This window comes from Arvicola amphibius, chromosome 2 (genome assembly GCF_903992535.2).
Source record: "Arvicola amphibius chromosome 2, mArvAmp1.2, whole genome shotgun sequence".
NCBI lineage: Eukaryota > Metazoa > Chordata > Mammalia > Rodentia > Cricetidae > Arvicola > Arvicola amphibius.
Window position 1 is genome coordinate 193302886 of NC_052048.2, and position 20883 is coordinate 193323768.

General features: G+C 43.0%; 1 protein-coding gene across 1 annotated transcript in view; it reads left to right on the plus strand.

The window, feature by feature from the left end:
- The window catches only part of Cntnap2 (contactin associated protein 2), a 1482107-nt gene that overhangs the window by 1222049 nt on the left and 239175 nt on the right, over positions 1–20883 (plus strand). The window contains exon 17 of the mRNA XM_042054579.1: positions 8580–8798. Within this exon, the coding sequence (XP_041910513.1) occupies positions 8580–8798 (219 nt within the window). The remainder of the gene's footprint in view (positions 1–8579; positions 8799–20883) is intronic.

Consider the following 20883-nt stretch of genomic DNA (forward strand, 5'->3'; position numbering starts at 1 on the left):
GACTGAAAATCATATCATTTGTAAGTAGCCACATGGCAGAAGGAAGGGGAGGTAATAGCACCAATGGAAAAAAATGAGAAAGGGCAGAGTATCCCAGATAATATGACTGTGGTTTGACAAGTATTAAAAACAAAAATGGGAATATATATATATATATATATATATATATATATATATGGAAGAAAAGTTACCCTTTTCTGAACAGTTCAGAAGAGTGAGCAGTCTCAAGTCACATTAATCTATCCACATGGCTCCGGCTCTACACATGACTACAACTAGGGGTAGAAATTTTAGGAAGGAGACGTGTATTACCTCATTGATGGAGTAATTATTCCTCCCAACTCTTGAACATGGCTTATGGTGAATCAACCTTCCTGATGAATGGTCCCTTGGCCAGGTGATTAACCAACCCAACAGGGATAACTCTTAAGGGAGGATACAATTCAATAGCACCCCTCCATCCAGAAGTAGATTCTGTTCTTTTAGGAATAAATAGCTTTCCTTAAAGGGCCTCAACAGTGCCCTGGCCATTAGTGCAACATCAACACATAGAACTGTTGATCTATCTGAAACAGTCGGATATTATTTGGTATAACCGGGCTCCATTCTGAATCACAGTGTTAAGTCTCTGATATAACTCAAACATCCCAAACAAACAAAGAAACCCTTACCAGGCAGGAAATCCCAAGAGTCTAGATATTATCTTCCTAAAGTTGAGGGCAAAGTGCAGACGTTTTTAAAAGAAAGATTAAATATAAAAACTTACTAAGTTTTTTAAACTAAGATTTTAATACCTAGTGATGAAGCCTATATATGGCAGAGTGCATGGTATTTCAATACATGTATGTAGTATGTAACGGCTAGAGAGATTCATATCTCTGTCACCCAGACTTGTATTAGCGTGGAGGTGGGGATACTATTCAAAACCCTTTCTCTTAGCTATTTTGAGATTTTAAATTAATGTTAACAATAGTTTTTTTTCCTGTGCTTTTGAACATTAAAAAGCCTTTCTCCTGTGAAGAGAAACACTTTTCCCCATTAAACCGCTCCCTCTTCCCTGCTTCCTCGCCCTTCTCAGCTCTGACAGTCATTCCTCTAGACCGTGAAGAGCAAACGTAATCTTTGCTACACAGTTATTTAAACTTTTCTAGTCATGCAAAAGATTCCTACATACTAGCAAATCCACAAAAGAAAATGTGAAGTCCTCAGTGCTTCTTAAAGCAGGAGTCCAGGACCGCATCCCTCTGAATCAGTTGATTTAACAAAATACAGACTTAAGTATTTACATGAGGCAAGTCATTGCTCCCCAAGCACTGACAGGCAGTTTCTTCCAACAGACAGAGATGCTCTGTGGGGGGCTGAGGGAATCTTCACCCAGTTACTTTGTGCTCTTAAGCATCTTAGCAAAGATGCTTGTGGAATCCCCAGTGCTATTCCAAATGTTCAGTGACATTGGAAATGTCTGGTGTTCCCTCTTTGGGGGTAATGTTACTATAAGTGTTTGCCTCCTGTTCTTTCATTCATTGATTCGCAAAATGTTAAGTGTGAGCTCTTTGGCAAGCATTGTTCTGAGGAGAGAAAAATAACCCCATTAGAAAATCCTCTGCTTTAAGGAAGTCACAAATGGGCACAGACCTGTTCTGTCAGATAGTTATACAAGCTATCATCTGTAAAATCAAGGTAAAAGAGGGAAAAGGAGTTGAGAGTTCTTTGCTATTTAACATAGAGTGTTTAAAGTCAGCATGCTGGGTGTGGTGAGTTGTGGGCAGAGAAGTAGGGAAAAGCTTACAGAACTACATCCGTAGAGGGAAGAGCAAGCAGCACCGCCCTAAGGAAGGAGCAAAACTTCAGCTGTGGTTAAGGAGGAAGGAAGCCTTGCACGATGAGAGTTCAACAAATGGGGAGCAGGCATGCTGAGCAGCGGAAGTTCTTTCGAGGCATTTGATAAGGAAAAGAAGAAACTGGTAGGTAAATAGAAACGGGCTGCTTTGTGGTGATGAGGCTGTGCGGAGTAGAGTTGTGAGCGTCTTCATGTGGAAGGCTGCAGTAGAGAGGGGAAAATGGCTAGTGCGCGCCCCTGACCAGGAAGAAGGATTAGTGTGCGTCACGATGGAGGGGCGGCTGGCCTTAGGTGGGACCAGACAGCCTCTTCACTGCTTTCTCCTTCTCTACCTCTCTCTGAATCCCACAGTGGCCTGACTTTCAGCCTTCCTGACCTTTCTCATGGCTTTCTCAAGTATCTCACGCGTTTCTCAATTGTTTGTTGCACCAATGATCAGTTTCTCCGTATGAATAGGGTGAAGTTCCGCACAGGGCCACTCTTTGGAGTCCATTTTCCTACAGAAAAAAAAAAAAAAAAAACGATCCCAGAGGTAGCCTGGCAGCTCTGTGCACCTTTCCCTGTCTTTTCTCTGATATCCCCAATTGATTCTTTGCATCTGTTATCTAAATGTTACCTCACCTGCTGGCCGAATTCAACCCAAGGGGCTGCCCTGTGGACCGGGTTCCATTCATCACTTAGCATTGTGAGTCTGCAGTCATTTGCTTGAGGAAAGGAACGCTAGAATGAGTTCGCACAGCGCCACCTGCTGGAATTAGTCTTCAATGGCAGGAGGGGGAGCTGCAGGAAGAGCTACCCACAGCTCTGTTTTTTCGGCTCACTATTTTAAGGTGCACAGAGCGGTGGCCCAGTTTTATCCACCTTCCTGCCACCTATTCTATTCCTTTGGCAGTATGCCACCTGGTACGTTTCTTTCAGTATTTCTCTTTCCTCCCTGTGATGATTTAGTATCTAAAACTATGATGAAAACCAGCTGTGTTTCATTTATTTCTTAGAATCTCTTAGAGATTGTTCTAGAATGTAATTTGACAGAAGATTGTGGTTTTTCTGGATCAGTGGTTGCAGCCATGTTCTGGATACAAAGACTCTAAGGAAACTAAAGGTATCAGCTCACAACCACCTGCGACTCCAACAACAGGGCCCTTGCCGCCTCTACCCTCTGAGGGCACCTGAACTCACAGGCACATAATCTTTTCAATCTGTAAAATGTTACTCTAAAAATATTGACTTATTAAAAAAGAAGAAAATCCTGAGCTCTATAACTCTGGGAATTATATGAGAGCTGGATATTGTCAGCAAGGACCGGGAGAAATCTCATTGCTCTCTCTGTTTCTCCTCGGTATGTCTGATGTTTGTAAAATGGTTTTACCAGTTTTAGCACACACAAACTTCTACCTAACATCAAGGGGCTTGAAGGGAATTACTTTTTTCCTTTTCATGGGCTAAGAAATCTCTCCCGGAAGATCCCAGTCATGTTGCATTGGCCAGGAGAGAATGATATATGTTCCATCCTCAGTGGGCTCCTGGCAGGGAGCAAGGCGAGGTTCTACTTGACCTAAATAGAAGCCGACTCTCAGCCTTTGTGTCTGGAATGGGGATCCCTCATCCCTTATTTCCCTGAAGGCTCGGACTGACAAACGTCCATTCTTCGAAAAAAAAAAATCCAGAAGTAACTAATTGATAAGAGAAAATTCTCCAGGGTTCCTCCCATTCTGCCTGTCTTCTGAGAAGGGGGGCATGGTGGCCTGTTTATACCTTTACGGTTATGAGGGTGAACAGAGAGATGTAGAAGACAGAGAAGGTGCCTTCCCCCCAAGGCAGACGCTAGATTTGTCTCATGACCAGGATAATAATGACCAGTGTCTCTCCAAGGCCCAAAACGAGGCAGGTTTGCTAACAGCGCCTTGAAAGATCCAGGTTTTCTTAGTGTAGTGTCCTCCACTGTGCAGCAGGCAGCTCACTTCATGTGCAGCACCCACCCGGCTGACCCTGGGACCTTGGGGTAGGAGCATGGGAAAGCAGGATGAGCCTGAAGCTCATGCTGCCTGCTGTATTATTACCACAAGTCCATTGTCACTGACCCAGGAGCCCCCGCCTGCTTCATGAAACTGTGGCCAAGCAACTTATTCACTTGAAGAGAAGGAAAACAAAAACAAAAACAAAAACAAACAAAAACAAAAAAACCTAACCAGTCTTCAACACTCCTGGCAAGGCAATCATTCACGCTTGCTATCTGCATGCTTTCCGGTGAGTCATGCTATATGTGACCCAATCCTCAAATGCTGGTTTCTGGAAATATCTTTATTATATAAAAAAATCCTTTCCTACAGATGGAGACAGGCAGGGCAGCACTTCAGCCTCCGAGTGAAGACACACATTAACTGAGCGGTGTCACTGGCTCCGGTGTCTTCGCTGCTGCCTCCCTTTATTCACTCACTGACTCTCTCTGTAATTATCTTTCTGGAAATGTCAGTTGCTCTCACCCAGAAGGCCAAGGGCAATCAGCCACAAACTGAATGCTCGAAGCTTTTAAAACACACTGGCTGGCTGTCTAAGAGAAGGGATTTCTCAAAGGAGTCCCTTAGTGGTGTCAGGACAGCTGACATTGAGTGACTGAGAGGGAAAAGCCCTTCCCTTCGCTTTCATCTTTCACAGCAGAGCAGGAAGAGAAGGTCCTGGAACTGCACTATTTGTGACAGCCCTGGGCTTGAGCCCCTCTTACTGTACCCTCATGGGAGTGAGCAGCAATAGCCAGGTCCTGGAAAACTTTCTTCCTTCTCTAGAATAAAGGTTTGCTGTTAAGAGCACAAGGGTCATGGATGAGCATAGGGGTCATGAATGAGCACAGGGGTCATGGATGAGCTCAGGGGTCATGGATCATCACAGGGGTCATGGATGAGCACAAGGGTCATGAATGAGTTTAGGAGTCATGGATAAGCACAGGGGTCATGGATGAGTGCAGGGGTTGTAGATGGGTGCAGGGGTCATGGATCATCACAGGGGTCATGGATGAGCACAGGGGTCATGAATGAGCACAGGGGTCATGGATGAATGCAGGGGTCATGGATCATCACAGGGGTCACGGATGAGTGCGGGGGTCATGGATGAGTGCAGGGGTTGTAGATGGGTGCAGGGGTCATGGTTGAGTGTAGAGATCATATATGAGTGTAGGTGTCATGAATGAGCACAGGGTCATGAATAAAAGCCGGGGTCATGGATGGTGCAGGGGTCATGGAAGAGCACAGGGATCGTGCATGAGTGCAGGGGTCATGCATGAACATGGGGTACATGGATGGGCACAGAAGTTATGGATGAGCACAGGGGTCATGCATGAGCTCTGGGATTATGGATGAGCACAGCTCTCAGACCTCTTCAGAGAAGCTCCTTTGTGTAGTGGATAGCAGTTAACTCGGAGACTCTCAGCCGGTCAAATAGAGAGCAAAGGCCACCATGTGTGCTCATCCATAAATGGGTGTCTGTATCACAGCGTCTCCCCTCAAGACTTAGAGCACATCACACAAGAGGGAATGGGAAGGTTGTGAGGGTCAGCGGTTGGCGAGGACTGGAGAGAGTGTCTCCTGGACTTGACGGGACCATTGCTTTCATAGGCTGCTGTGTTTTCCTGTGTAAAACCAGTCAACTTCTCAGCTGGTTAGGGAGTAACCCCAGCTATCCAAGTCCCTGCCCCAGCCGGGGAGGCATTGATAGTTGATGGCTGCCTTGGGAGGGAGAGTCAGTTTGCTTTAGAGGTATGGTCCTGGTAAACTGACCATGCTCCAGTTGGTGGAATATATATATATATATATATATATATATATATATATATATATATTTGTTTTTAAAGACATGAAGCTGTTGACAGGGTACAAAAAATCATTGTGTGCAGGTATGCAATTCTCAAAGAATAAATAAGACTAGTTCAAAAACCAAAGAGGATGGGGACAAGAGAATAGACAGGGACCTATCATGACCAAAGGAATGAAAGAGGAAGGACATTTCCCAGAATCTGCTGGTGCTCAGGATTTCTCCAAATGGTGACAGTTTAAGACCCAGACAAGAATTAGTCATAGCAAAAGTGTAGTAGCTGAGGAAATTAGAGCAGCGTTTATCCCTTCAAGTTGAACCTGAGGGTTAAACTCAATTTATCACTAAATTCTATTTCCCTGATGGCAGTTGATTCCTTTAAAGCCAAGCAGTCTTTCCCACTTAACCCAGGAGCCCTCGTCCTCCTGCTGCTCTGGCGACCCACATTTAGGAAGGCAGCTGCTCACGTGCACCACAGAGGCACAGATTTCAGCTGAAGCCTGGGCTACTTTCCCCCATCCACTGTATCTGCCCCACCAAGAAGGATCTGGGAGGCTGCAGCCACGTGATGGTCTACCTGCATTTCCATCCTACTACCATGGCAACTGAGATGGGGTCACTAGTCTGCATGTTATGTCTCTCACGGTGATCCTGGAGGCAGGGGCTTCTAATTTGAATGAGACGTTTTACTGGACTATGCAAGGAATCACTGCAGGTGTTATAATGAAGGTTCTCTTTCTAATGGCATGAAGGACCAAAATTCCTTGGTACAATTAGACTGATTAAATTGAGCTCTGTAACTAATATTCCTGTAGCTCAATAAAGTTACTACCACTTTTCAGGGACCCCCACACAGAGGCAGGGAACACGGGAGCCCCTGAGAGAATCTGGCCCACTGTGGTTTTTAAATTAGAAGTTTGATTGCTTGTGACACTGTCCCAAAGAAACTGAATTTTCCATTAGCCCTGGGAAAAAAAAAATGACAGATATTTAATTAACCGGCTTAGAGATTAGGCAGAAGGCTTCTTGATGGGTAGAGAGGTGGATATCTCTGCATGCAAAGCTGGGGAAACTTGCTGGTATACCACATCTTTAATGCTAAAAAGAATTCTCCAAGCCTAAGGGAATACGAGATGTGTGTGCTGCTTCAGCGGAAAGCTTCCTCCCCTGCCAGTCCCGAGGAAAAAATATACATCCAAAACGTATTTATAAAGCCCTGGGTGGCAACTGAGGGAGCTCATACAAAGCTTAAAATTTGAAATAAAAAAAAAAGCTGCTTAGAACAAAATTTGACAAAGCAACCATCAAACCCATTCATCTATTGTCAGGTGATTTGTTGCAAAACGGGGTTGACAGGGGAGATCTCTGCAAACAAGAATGATTTGTGGCCAGTGCTGGCAGAGAGGTGGTGAGCAGGATCCAGTATCCTGGATGTGACTAGCCAAGGTTTGCAGCATCCTGCCGAGGGACATTGTGCTACCAGAGTGCTATGCAGCCTTTGAGACAGCCACTAGTGGTCCAAATGAAATACGCTGGTCACCACCATTGCCTGAATAAAACTCATAACACTAATGTTCAATAAGGACTATGAAGATTAATGAAATAATTTTGTAAGCTCTCTTAAAGCAATAGCTCTCAATTTTAACTCCACAGTAATATTTCCCAGGGAGCTTTTGGAAATACCAGTGTCTAGGCCAGGTACTGGAGTTTCTAAAGCACCCATATAGAATATAATTATATCATTATCCCCCTTCCCTTTCTTTCCTCCTACCCCTCCCAATCACACACAAAGCAAAATCCCTCTTAAATCCATGGCCTCTTTTTCTATAACTGTTATTGAGGGAGGGGGGATGTACATATATACACTCCTCACATACCTTCTGATGGGTCTGATTAGTGTTGCTTGTCTGTACATGACTTCAGGGCTAGCCACTTGGTATTGGATACGAATTAGAAGCCTCATCCCTGGGGAAGACTGTTTCCACCACTCTTGACATACCCTATTTGACTATAGTTCTTTGTCTAGAGGTGGGGCCCCATGAGGCATCTATTGGTGTTGTGATTGTTCAGGTCCTAATTAGGCAGCCGTATTGTAGTGGTATCACAGGCCTAGCTTCCCTGCTATTTCTAGGAGACACACTCTTAAAACAGGCCTCTGTGTCCTCTGACTCCTGTAATGTTTCTGCCCTCTTCTTCAAAGTTCCCTGAGCCTTAGGTGCAGGAGTTGTGTTGTGGACATATCAAGTGGGGCTGGACACCCCACCTCCTGCTACTCCCTGCATTTGAACAACTTCTGGTTTTCTGCAATGTCCCCATCTGCCACAAAGAGAGGCTTCTTTGATGAGAACTCTGCTTGTTTGTAGGTGGAAGGGTACGTAGTTAGAATGCAGTTAGCATTTGTGCTGAGCTAGTAAGGCAGCAATTTTAGCTCCACAGTAACCTCTTGAGGCTCTCCTCAAGCTCTGAGACTTCACTAACCCGGGGTACTGCTGAACTTCCAGTACCAACCATGGTTTTCCATGGTTGAGCAGAAGTTAAGTCCAACAATTAGGGAGTTCTTGGTTGCCACAGAGATACGAGAGCCACCGCTGCACCTAGAGCCACCGCTGCACCTTTGTCAACGAGTATACCATACTGCCATTTTCACTGGGCTTCAGTGTTCTCATCTGGAAAGAGTTGATGATGGTAACGTCTTAGAAATCTTCTAAGTCGTAAATAAGGAAATTGAATAAATGCATGCCTGGCACATAGAACCACTGTCCCCGCAAGAGCAATTTGTTTCCTTCTTCTTGGTTAGTGAAAATAATGAATTCATATTTATCTTTCCTCCAGTGGTTTTGCCACTGACCTGTGTAACATTCCTCTGCAATCTGCTGTTATTTTGGTATCTGGGAGAAATATGCTCATGTATCTTTCATACTTTCTGCTCCTCCAGCTGCCACAGAAGTGTCCTTTTCATTTGATGTCGGAAACGGGCCAGTGGAGATTGTGGTGAGGTCGCCTTCTCCTCTCAATGATGACCAGTGGCATCGGGTCACTGCAGAGAGGAATGTCAAACAGGCCAGTCTCCAGGTGGATCGCCTGCCCCAGCAGATCCGAAAGGCCCCGACGGAAGGTCACACCCGCCTGGAACTCTACAGCCAGCTGTTTGTTGGTGAGTGGATTGAAAGATAATCACGATTTACCTCTCTGTTGGTTTTAGGAACCTTCACAAGGAAAAGACAAACACACAGCCTGTGAAGGAAGGAATAGAGGTCCTTCTCCCATTTCTTCTCTAAGACAGACATAGAGGAATGAGGTAGAAACTGGATGCCCAAATCTGGTTCCATGTCCCATTCCTCAACTATAATGTCCTCAACTAAAAACATCAGAGAGTAGGCAGGGAAATTTTTCAGGGCTTCTCTAGTTTCCAAAACTTTAAGCTTATGATTTCTAAACTGTATGAATTTATGTTTAATAGATCTTAAGAATGGGAAGGAAGGAAGGAAGGAAGGAAGGAAGGAAGGAAGGAAGGAAGGAAGGAGAAGGGAGATGAATGGGCTATTCTATAAGCTCAACTTCGCTTAAAATGATAAAGAGGAGTAAAGCAAGAAAAGAAAAAGAAAAAGAGCCAAGCTTAAATTTGCCTTAAAAGATAAACAAGAATTCATTCGTTTCTCTGCCCAGGGATCTAGGCAGAAAATAGTGATCCTCTTCATGGAGAAGAGGTTGTTGTTTAATGAGAGAGAGAGAGAGAGAGAGAGAGAGAGAGAGAGAGAGAGAGAGAGAGAGAGAGAGAGAGAGAGCTATGAGAAGACAGGACCCAGCCACTCAGCCTAATCCTCTTCAACGATATTTTTGCTTTTGAAAACTGTTTGAGAGTTTCCTCCATGAATACATTGTGTTTCTGACCATTCCACCTCCATCTCCTCCCCTCCAATTTCTCTCACATCTTCCCATCTCTTTTTCTTTCCCAAACCCATATGTTCTTCTTTAAACATAGTGAGTCCACTTAGTGCTGCCAGCATTCCATGGATGTAGGGCCATCTGCTGCGGCTGGGACACCTATCTGGGGCCACATCCCTGGAGAAACTGACTCTCCTCACAGCAGCCAACAATTAGCAATAGCTTCTTAGCTAGGGAAAGGACTTGCTGGCCCCTCCTTCATCCGTGCTGGGAGTTCTGGCCTTATCATGCACAGGTCTTGTGCCTGCAGTCACAGCCACTGTGAGTTCATGTGTCCAACTGCCCTGGCACAGCTGTAAAATGCTGCTTCGCTGACGTCATCCACCACCTCTGACCCTCAGTCTTTCACAATATCTCTGAGCCAGGATATCTGCTTTTAACATTCTCCTGGTTAACCTAAGCTGACTTCAAGGTGATAACTCTTCACATGGCTAGTCGAATTTTTGATATTTTCACCTAATACCACTCATACTTTAGGAAATTAGCAATATTCCCTTAACTGTATAAAAAAAAGAAACTGAGTTTGAAGAGCTTGGCGGATATGAACCAGATTAGACTCCCTCTCTGGATTCCATTGTTCAATTCTTTCACCTGTGACAATCATGCTTTAAAAAAAAAAAAACATTGGTATGACCCAGCTGCTGGTCGCTCATCACACCTGTCTCCCGGTAGAAGAAACTCATCAAGGGTTAGTTGATGTTAAGATAGGCCAGAGCCCGTAAATGTCTTCCACAGTTGTGTTCTGACAACTGAAAAATATTAGAAATCCATTTTAAAAAAAAAAAAGATAAAATTAGCTATGCACTCCTTTCAGACTACAGGATGGGGGTGATAGAAAATGAGCCCTGAAAGTGAGAGAGAGTGCTGCGTGAATAAGCCACATGAATCAGAGACCATGGAAGAAGGGATGTTTTAAAAGGCCAGTTATATCACTCCTCCATATCCGCCTGGAGGACTCTAGGTCAATATTCCGTAAGAGTTACCTATGTGTATTGTCGCATTATCCATTATAGGCAAGTCACAGAACCAGCAGGACACATCAACAGGTGGGCAGAAAATGTGGCGCACATACATAGCAGAGATGTGTTCAGCCATAAGGAAGAACAAAGTCATGTCAGTTACAGGCAATGGATACAATGAAGATCGTCATATTAAGCAAAATACATCAGACACAGATAGACAAATATCATGTTTTCCGTCAGTTACAGATCCTATATTTTGAAAAAAAAATCATTTTTTATAGATCTGACATGAAAACGAAACCTAAGTCTGTCTAGGGAAATGGGTAGAAACAGTAGGAGGAAAGAGAAAGCGGAGTGAGCAGAGTCAGAGTACATGGTAGACTTCACGGAATCTATCGCCATGCACAGTGAATATGCTCCAATTTTTAAAAGCCCCCAAACTCACTGGGAACTCAGCACATTCCAGACTTTCCCTCGAGTGGTATGTCACAAATTACATATTTTCCTTTACGATAGCTAAATAAAGAATCCATTGTATCCCACTGAACACAGTGAGTACATTTTTCTTCATCAGTATATCATGCCCTGATGACCTGATCCAAACTTCTTCCTAAATTCTACCCATCCCCAGAATGCTGGGTATCATCTGCTTGAGTTTCATCATAACAGGACTCTACTTGGCTCAACTTTCTGAATTTCTCCTGGATGGAGAAGTCGAGAGCTAGCTTTTATCCCTTTATTCCCCCTCACCAGAGATGCCAAGAAGAACACCAGAGACCTGGTAAGGATGTAAAATGAAAGCCAATTGGAATATTTGCTGTGAAGATAAGCTGGTTCATTTGAAGAACACGATCTAAAAATAATTTATTAGAAGAGAAGAGAGATGGAAGTGAGGTCTGCTTTCCCCACAGCATTGAAATTTAAGGGACAGGCAGAATAAAAACCTTGCTAGAATAAAGAAAAGATAAAAAAGAGTTCTCTAAGTAAAATGAGGAGACAGTAACGTCTCCAGAGGAGAAATTTTATGAAAAAGACAGTATCAAATAATATCAGGGACCATTAATTTTTTAAAACTAGATTCTTTGGATCTAATGAAACCATTGATGGCCTTACAAAGAGGAGTTCCCTGAGAGTGCACTAATGTGATGGGTTAGTAACGTATTGTCACTTGGTAACAAAGGCTAAGTCCCCAGTTCTAGGTTTTAATTTCCCGTTATCTTAGAGGTGGGCACAAAGCCCATCTCCCAGCTGTGGGCTAGCTGAAGCAATCCAGGGACTATTTTTCTACAGTAGAGGACCAGCCCAGGGTCAGCAGAGAGGAGCACTGTCCCCAAAAGAAGGACACGTTTAACAGCTCTGAAGTCAGCAAGTTTGGCCTTAGTCTCAATTCAACTCTAATAAAAACTTAACTTTTTTTTCATTTTACCAACTACCACTACCTCCCCTCTCTTGTCTCATATGACTAATGAAAGAGTTAGATAATTCACCCCCAAACCTCTTTCCACTTTAGACACTTATGTGCTTAGTAGGGGCTGACCACTGCCTGCGTGGCTAAGTGACCAGCTTTTCCTACAAGGTAATGTGGTTACCAACATGGGCTTTGAATCCTACCTTTGCCTCTTGTCAACTGTGGAGACCAATGATGATCCATTTAGTAGCTGTGTGTTTAATGGGATACAGTTTCTGTGACTTAGGATTCAATGAGGTTATTGCATATACATCTCTTTTTTTTTTGTTTTGTTTTTTTTTTTTTGTTTTTGTTTTTGTTGTTGTTTTTTTCGAGACAGGGTTTCTCTGTAGCTTTGGAGCCTGTCCTGGAACTAGCTCTTGTAGACCAGGCTGGTCTCGAACTCACAGAGATCCGCCTGCCTCTGCCTCCCGAGTGCTGGGATTAAAGGCGTGCGCCACCGCCGCCCGGCTGCATATACATCTCTTAACATGAATGACACTTGGAATATAGTCAATACGGCTTTAATATAGAACGCTTTTCTTCACACCCTTTGTTTCTTACTAACTCCATTTTCTACATACACACACACACACACACACACACACACAAGTATTTAAAGGAACCTCTAACTAGCTCAGTCTCTTCCTTCTCAAAACACTGGCTAGAGGTGGAGTCAACCCACAGCAGAACAACCCCTAGTAGAACACGCTCATGCTCAAGCACTTCACCTACACCAGTGACAGTGGCCATAGAGCAGCAAGCTAGGGCCCAGGGCTTCCCCAAGCAGGCCAGCAAGGCACACTAAAATCTATCAGAGGGGCTGGGGAGATGGCTCAGAGGTTAAGAGCACTGACTGTTCTTCCAGAGGTCCTGAGTTCAATTCCCAGCAACCACATGGTGGCTCACAGCCATCTATAATGAGATCTGGTGCCCTCTTCTGGCATGCAAGCATACATGGAAGGAATGTTGTATACATAATAAATAAATAAATAAAATATTTTTAAAAATCTATCAGAAAAGTTCACCCCAGTGTCACTGTGTGCAGTTAAGACACGGGGCAGCATTGCCAATATGCTCCCTCAGAGATCTAGAGAAGAAGCGCTTTGACCCAACTCAAGTTTGGAACAGTCAGAGGGGAGTTCTTAGCTTTGCACACAGAGTGGATGCCACAGACGCCCAGCCTCCATCACTCCCTGTGCTAAGAAAGTCAGGTTCACATCTTTTTTTTTTTTTTTTAAGCAACTGGAGAAACAGAAAAGACGTGCTTTCACTGTGCAGCTAAATATCTTTGGAACCTGTCATCCCAAAAGAGCTAATGCGGGTCATTTGGAGGAGATAAGAATCCAGCCATGGTTCTGGTCTAGTAGAAAAGTGTGAGGGAAAAAAATACTAAAAGTAATGCAAGAAGGAAAAAGCAGTTGTTTGTATTTCTTCTGAATACTGTAAGAAACCTTTCCCGATTTTTCAATGCAAAATAAGGAGCTAGCATATGATAATACCTCAGCATGACCTGGCAGGTATATTTACATTATATACATGGTAAATAGAGCCTCATCCAGGCTGAGTGTCCAGACCTCAGTCCTGCACCAAATTCATAGACTAGAGCTTTCTGAGGGAGACAAAAAAATAGCAAACATCATACCCATGCTGTTATCAAAACGTGAAGGAGGCTAGGTCACCCCAAGCACTCCGGCACAGAGAAGAATCAGAGTCTGAAGTCCAAGCAGCCAGGACCCCAGTTGCAGCTGAGGAGAAAGGAGGTGTGTGTTGGGCTCCAGTATGGAATTGCACCTTTTGGCCCTATTGACAAGTACATAGCATAGAAGGGAGATAAGAAGGCTTGTTAGGATCCGGGCTAGGAAATAGGTCATCCTTCAGTCAACAAGATACATGATCCACAGTAGGTGACTCTCAAGCACAAGTTTAATGAGGAAATCAGAGAGATCTGAAGTCTGCTTTACCAAGCTTCAGGTAGACATCAACTGCTTCTGAAGAGGAAGACTGGGTTCATTTAACTAATAATCAATGTTTAATCTCAAAGCACACAGCTCAGATGGCCTTAGAAGTTAAATGGTGGCATCTCTTGAAAGATGTGGCCCAAAAGAGCTGAGAAATCTTTCTTAGACCCCAAGTTCTTTTGAGTTGTGTGAGGAACCCAACTTAATACATGGTGGGGGAGCCACTGTCTACAGAAAAACTCTTAGGCATGCCCTTCCTCCCCAGCAGTATGAATCTACTGCCCTCTCTCACCTGACTTTGCAAGTTCACAGAAAAGCCAAGGTTCATTAAACAACGTGTAAGTCAATGAAGACTAGATTCCTGGGAAAGCTCACTGAGCTAAGCTTGGCTGACAAGGCCATAAAACAGCCCAGATTCCTCCAACTCAGTACCAGGGCTTGTTTGGTCAGCTGTTCCTCAAGCATCCACATTCCAAATTCACAGATGGATAACTTCAGAGCCATCTGAATGCCAAGTAATTGAGAGAGCAAAGAGAAAGTCAACGGGGGGGGGGGGGGTCACAAAGTGGCAAGTTGGGATTCCAGTCATGAAGCGCACCCAAATCTGTGGGTGATCAAAATGGCCATCTCTCAGACTTTACAAGTTTACAGTTAAAAGCAAATATATATGGTGTCTAAATTGCACTAATTATACTATAAGATATACTTATACCCCTATTATCTGCAAACGTGGCTCAGTAGCAACAATGTGAGTGTTAGCTAAGAGGTCCAGGATGACATCTCAAGGCCAAGATCAGTGCATGCTTTACTGTATTTCAGGACTGTGCAAAGCAGAAGCCATTGCTGCTTTCTTCTTCATTTACATGGGAAGAAGCTAAAGCTAAGGGTTAGTTAACTCACCTAAGGTCATATATGCCAGGTGAAAGACAGGAGGAGATCTGATTCCAAATAGTCTGACCAAAAATTCAACCCTTACCCATTCACCTTGTCAAGGCTAAGGTCATACTTGGCAAAGATTTCCAGGCAAGGAGGACTCTACAGAGGCCATTGTCATGGTAAAGAAAAGGCTCAACTCCACCCCAAGGAGAACAAGAGAGATTTATTCTTATGTGGGTTGGATTTTGCTTTCCATTCTATTTAAAGATCCATACATGTACTGTCTCAGCCTTTTAAAAAAATAGAGATAGGAAGGCTCATGGGCTGAACTTTCTCCCATCTATCCTGAGTTGGATAGTTTTATAAATTGAAATAAGGGATCATGGGTAAGTCAGGCTCCTGACCTCCCGGGAAGATGAGGAGATGTGATATCACCTTCATTGATGTTTAAATTTCAAAGAATGGCTCCCAGAGAAAGACATTCTTGGGTTGCAAAACTCTCCCTACAAAGACTTTTAAAGATTCTCAAGGCAAACAGATAGGGAAAAAATAACAATTACTGCAAGATGTTTGAAGAAAGCATGCTTAAAGTAGATATAAGGAGTCTAAGTCAGTTCAGGCAAGCGGGAAGTAAGTGGAAGCCACCTAGTAAGTCTGTTAGAAAATTCTTCATCTGGGATAACACTGTGGCCCAGTGGGCATTTGGTAATGTGTGGCAAAGGCAGGTACTCGTTTCAGCTAGGCAGCACAAGCCAAAGCTTCCCATGACTCAGAGAAAAATCCATCCTGCCCATGCTTTCTACACCCCAAAAGGCAGGGAAACACTACTCTTGGTTGGTTATGCAGTCTGTAGTAGGAGCTTGAACTGAACAGGGACAGGGAGTCAGGCTGGGGGTGAGGCAGCCCTGGCAGCTATTTTCTGGACTGCAAAACTCCAATTGGAAAAGGCTAAGACTGGCAGAGCATCACTGTCGGCCAGAGGGGTGGGTCAGCAAGAGAACATCATACAAGGGCAGTTCTCTTCCTCTCCCCTGACGAGACTCCTCACACGAGGCTCTCCATGATGTAGAAATATGTTCTTCCTTCCTTCTCTCCCTACTTCCCCTTCTTTCTCTTTCTTTTCCTTCTTTCCTACCCTCCTTTCTCATCTCTTATCACTAAAACCCATACAAAGGTTGTCTAAGTCTCCATGGATCCAAATTCTGCATCACATCCTTCTGGTCTCTTGCCTCTTTGAAATACTTGCTTCCCATGGAATCCAGGGCTTGCACTCTCTTGCTTTTCTTCTTGTTCATTAGCTACAGGTCAGTCTCTGCTGCATCCTCTTCCTCAGTTTCCTGGCAAATGTTGACGTGTCTTCTCAGTCCACACAATCTCCTATAAAATCCTATCCCATCTAATGTCTAATGGCTCAAAATAGGATTTAAGCACATTGACTTAAATTTAAATCTTGAGACCTTGCTTTTCTCAGGAACTTTGGATCCACTTAACTACCTGGCATCTCGATGGAGATTTCTAGTGGGCATCTCAGAATGAACATGGCAATAAAGAATCTTGATGTCTACACCAAGCCTCTGCCTCCCCCAGCCTCTCTTGTCTCAGTAAATAGCATCACCATGCATACCTTTTTTGTTAACTCCAGAATTTAGAGTTAACCACAATTCCCTTCTTTTCTTTCCTTCTCTTTCCCTCATCACTCACCATCCAATAGTATCTCAGGGACTGTTCCTCTAGAATGGCACCCACGCATCAACTGCCTTCTGTTGCCACTAGTTACCACCCTTCTCAAAACCATGGCCGAGCCTTGCTTGGATGACAGAAGGAAGGGCCTGACTGCTCTCCACAGACTTGATACTTTAACATTTTCACTATAAAGCTTGTTCTTGCATTATAGCATCCCATTGCATCCCAAACATTGGTCAAGCTGACTTGTTCTTGTTTTTCTCTAAGCCTCTGTCACTTCCTTACAGAAATATTCTCTGAGCACATCATCCGAGGCAGCCAGTCATTGCTGTGTCCAATTTTCCTTAGGGTTTGTCATGCATGCCTTTTTGTGTCCCTTTACTAGAAAGTAGGCTGTATAACACCAGGGCCCTGCTCATCACTGGGTAGTGGTTTCCCAAAGGATAAATATTCATGGAGTCGACAGCTGAATGAGGCCATACACAAACCATATAGTTTTCTATATATCTCTGAATTAATATCCATATTTAAAGCTAAGTCATCCCATTTCCCAAATAGTTTCCCACATAATCTTTCTCTAAAATTCTTTTCTTAGAGATGGTTGTTATTTACCTTCTTTGGAAACCCCATTTCCACTAAGTATCACAAACTGAAAGCAAGCACGACAGAGGTCAAAATAAATAAATAACTAAATCTGCAGAGAAAGTCAAAATATTATGAAAGACACCATTTCCCATCAGCTTAGACCTTACAGTTTTCAATCTTTCTAGTATCAAATTGAGGTCTTGCCTGTTTGGCATTAGCTGAGCTATTGGCTGAGACCCCAGGGCAAACACTTGGCCCCAGTTCTGGGTAACTGGTCTCAGGCTTGCTTGTTCATAGGTAGGGATTGAAAATTGACGTCTTGACTAGAAACCAGTACCAACAGCAACATTGCTAAAGAAAATCTGACCGATAGCAATAACTATATAAAGTCAATAAATGTGTGCAAAGCAAATATACAAATAAGTGGCAAACTTCCCTCCGTGGGATGGCTGCTGTCTCAGTCTGTCACAGCAGCACCCCCAGTCCACTCTTGGCCACACCACCTTTAGCCAAACTCTGTCTGGCTATGCTCCTCCCTATAGAATTTCCCAGCCTCAGAGGCTACAGCCAGCAGTAACTCTTCTCAATTAAGAGTCACCATATGCATTTCCTACCTTTTGCTCTTTAATGATCAAAATTCATTAATTTTTGTGATTCCAGCTGTCTACTTTACAGAATTTTAACAAATCGTGGGAATTATGATAGCTACAAGGCTTACTCAAAAAAAAAGAAAGAAAGAAGAAAAAAACTGTGTTCTTAACATCATCAGACTGATAGTTTTCTTTGACTCTCTTCCAAGCCTCAACCACAAGGCTGTTTTCATGAGGCCGAGCTATTTATTTCTAGGGCAGAAGCTGTGTGAAAAGATATTGTTGGAGAAATATTTAAAGCCTACTAAGAATCAATGTATGGCTCAGCCTCTGTGTGAAGTAATTTTGGGGCAACAAGAACCATACTTCAGGGACTCTGGATTTCTGGGATTCTCTTCAAATTCCTCATGGCTTTTAAGAGAGTCTGATCCAGAAAGGGCATCTTAAAATACAGAGACCAGTTTTGTAATCAATACCAGGGAGAAAGGGCACTTTCAGTAAATTTATCAAACAATTTATGATATGCATTTTTTTTAGTTCTTCCAATCAAGACTTAACCAGACTTTATAATGATAACTGTCTGTGGTGGTCTGAATGAAAATTCCCCTCATGGGTTCATAAAGAGTAGCATTATGTAGTGATGAGCTGTGGGCTGCATTCCCGCCGCCCTGCTTTCGGCCTCCTGACTAGCTTATGCCCCAAAATAATTACACAGAAACTGTATTTTTTTAAACACTGCCTGGCTCATTAGTTTCAGCCTCTTACTCACATCTTGCTTTAACCCATTTCTAATAATCTGTGTAGCACCACGAAGTGGTGTCCTACCGGAAAGATTCTAGCGTACGTCCATCTTGGGCTGGAGCTTCATCGTGTCTGGCATCTCTCTGAGGAGAGGCACAGCGGTCTGTCTAACTTAAGAGAGGCGTGGCATCTGACTGATCCTTCTACCTCACTTCCTCTTCCTGTTCTGTCTACTCCACCCACCTGAGGGGCGGTCTATCAAATGGGCCAGGCAGTTTCTTTATTAGCCAATGAAATCAACTCAAACAGAAGACTCTCCCACATCATTTCCCCTTTTTCTGTTTAAACAATAAAAGAAAGGCTTTAACTTTAACATAGTAAAATTACATATAACAAAATAGTTATCAAGTAAGAATTAGTTACAATACTTATATCCATTTTATCTTTATCATAACAAAGGAAAACTTTAACTATCTATCCATTCTTTAACTCCATCAAAGACTCCAGAAGGATATAATATTACCTAAGTAAATAAGAAGTAAGCAACTTACAAAACTCTAGAAATGACAGAGACATCTCGCTGCCTGGACAGTCACCCAAAGTTCCTCTGTACCATTGGGGCATCCATCTTCGGCCTTCAGGCCCATAGTTTCCAGCAGACATTTCCATAAAGCAAGAAATTTCAAAGACAGTTCAGTCACTTTCTGCTGTGTCCTGCAGAATGTCTCGCAGACTCTTTCATGAATCAGGAATCCCGAAAGATCATCTCACTTTTAGGCAAGTTCAGCAGTCCTCTCTCTGAGGGTTCTCTATGTCCAGTTTATGCAATAGTCCAGGCAAGAGCAGTTTCTTGCCCAAATGGCTATCAAACTCAATAAGGATCCTCTTCGATGCCCATCTTCCTCTTGAAGTAGATTGGTGCTGCCAGGAGCTGATGTGTCTCATTGTCATGAAAAGCCTTAAGTTATTAAAACATCTAAAATGCGATATTCTGTAGTTTTTGAAAGATATGAAGAATGCCTATGTAACTTAAATAAATCTCTATATAGCTAGAAAATCTAACTAACATAACTACAAGTTTTACTAATATTGATAACTATCCATTAACAACCTATATACATTACATTTTTAAATGAACTACACAATCACAATACATTAATCAGTATCAGAAATACATATACATATAACAAAATTGACCTTAAAATCCATACCAATGCAAATTACTCATATCTATATCATATCCCCCTTTAAATGTAAAAGAACACTTATAAACAATATTTGGGAACATGGGCGCAGTTATTTCTCTCCAAACTGCTTCCTGCTGAATGGGGACGCTGTTAATCAGATCTTTCATGGTGTAACCTGTGTGCCAGGTTCATCTCAGTCATCAGTTGAGCGAAGTAATTTTCTGAAGTTGTTCACAGCAACCTTTCAGGAGGCCGTGGTCTATCATACCATATTGGGATAGATGCAATCCATAGGGTCTCATTTTCTGTAAAAACAAAAGAAGAAACTCTTTTCCAAAGTATCATATCCTTAGATCCAAATTCTAAAGTCAAGGTATTTTCAAGATATCTTTCTTGGATTAGTTCAGCAGCATTTGTAAACAAATATCTTTTAGCAGCTGTTGCTCCTTCCTCAGCATTCAAACAATTCAAAAAGAGCATAATAGTATACAGTATCAAGATTCTCTGTGTATTTTCCATCTTTGTGCGGCTTTATTTTAACCTCTATTTCGTTTATTTTTACTTTTATTTTTTGAGACAGGTTCTCTGTATATCTTTGTCCTGGAATAACTCTGTAGACCAGGCTGTCCTTGAACTCTCAGAAATCCATCTGTCTCTGCCTCCCCAGTGCTGGGATTAATGGTGTGTGCTACAACACCTTGAACTCACAGAGATCTTTCCGTCTCTGCCTCCCAGGCATTCGGATTAAAGGTGTGTCCTGCCACACCTTGAAGTCACAGAGGTCAATTTACCTCTGCCTCCCAAGTGTTGGGATTAAAGGTGTATACCACCACAACAAACTACTTCCTTTTTCTTTCTTTCTTTCTCTTTTTTTTTTAACTGTAAGAACTTTAACTTTTAGCCTGCATGTATTTTTAACTCACTGCAAACCATTTAGAGGTTTTCTTTGTCTTTGAATCTCTCTTTACTGTATATCTCTCTTTTTCTGACCACACGAGTCTTTAATTTACCAAGCAATATAGGTAGGATTAAAGCCGTGGCTTTGACAGCAAGATCCAGCCCATTCCTTAGCTTTCCAGCCTCATGGCAGAGGTACCGGCTATAGCCTTGTTTATCACCACAACTCTGTGGCGGTTCAAGGTCCCTGCCAGCAAGCAAGCTGCAACAGTGTTAAACAACACTCAAAAGCTCCATAGTCAGGACCGCCTGCTTGAAAGAGTCAGAGTTTGCCCTGGTAGGATGGCCAAGAAAGCTGGCATTTT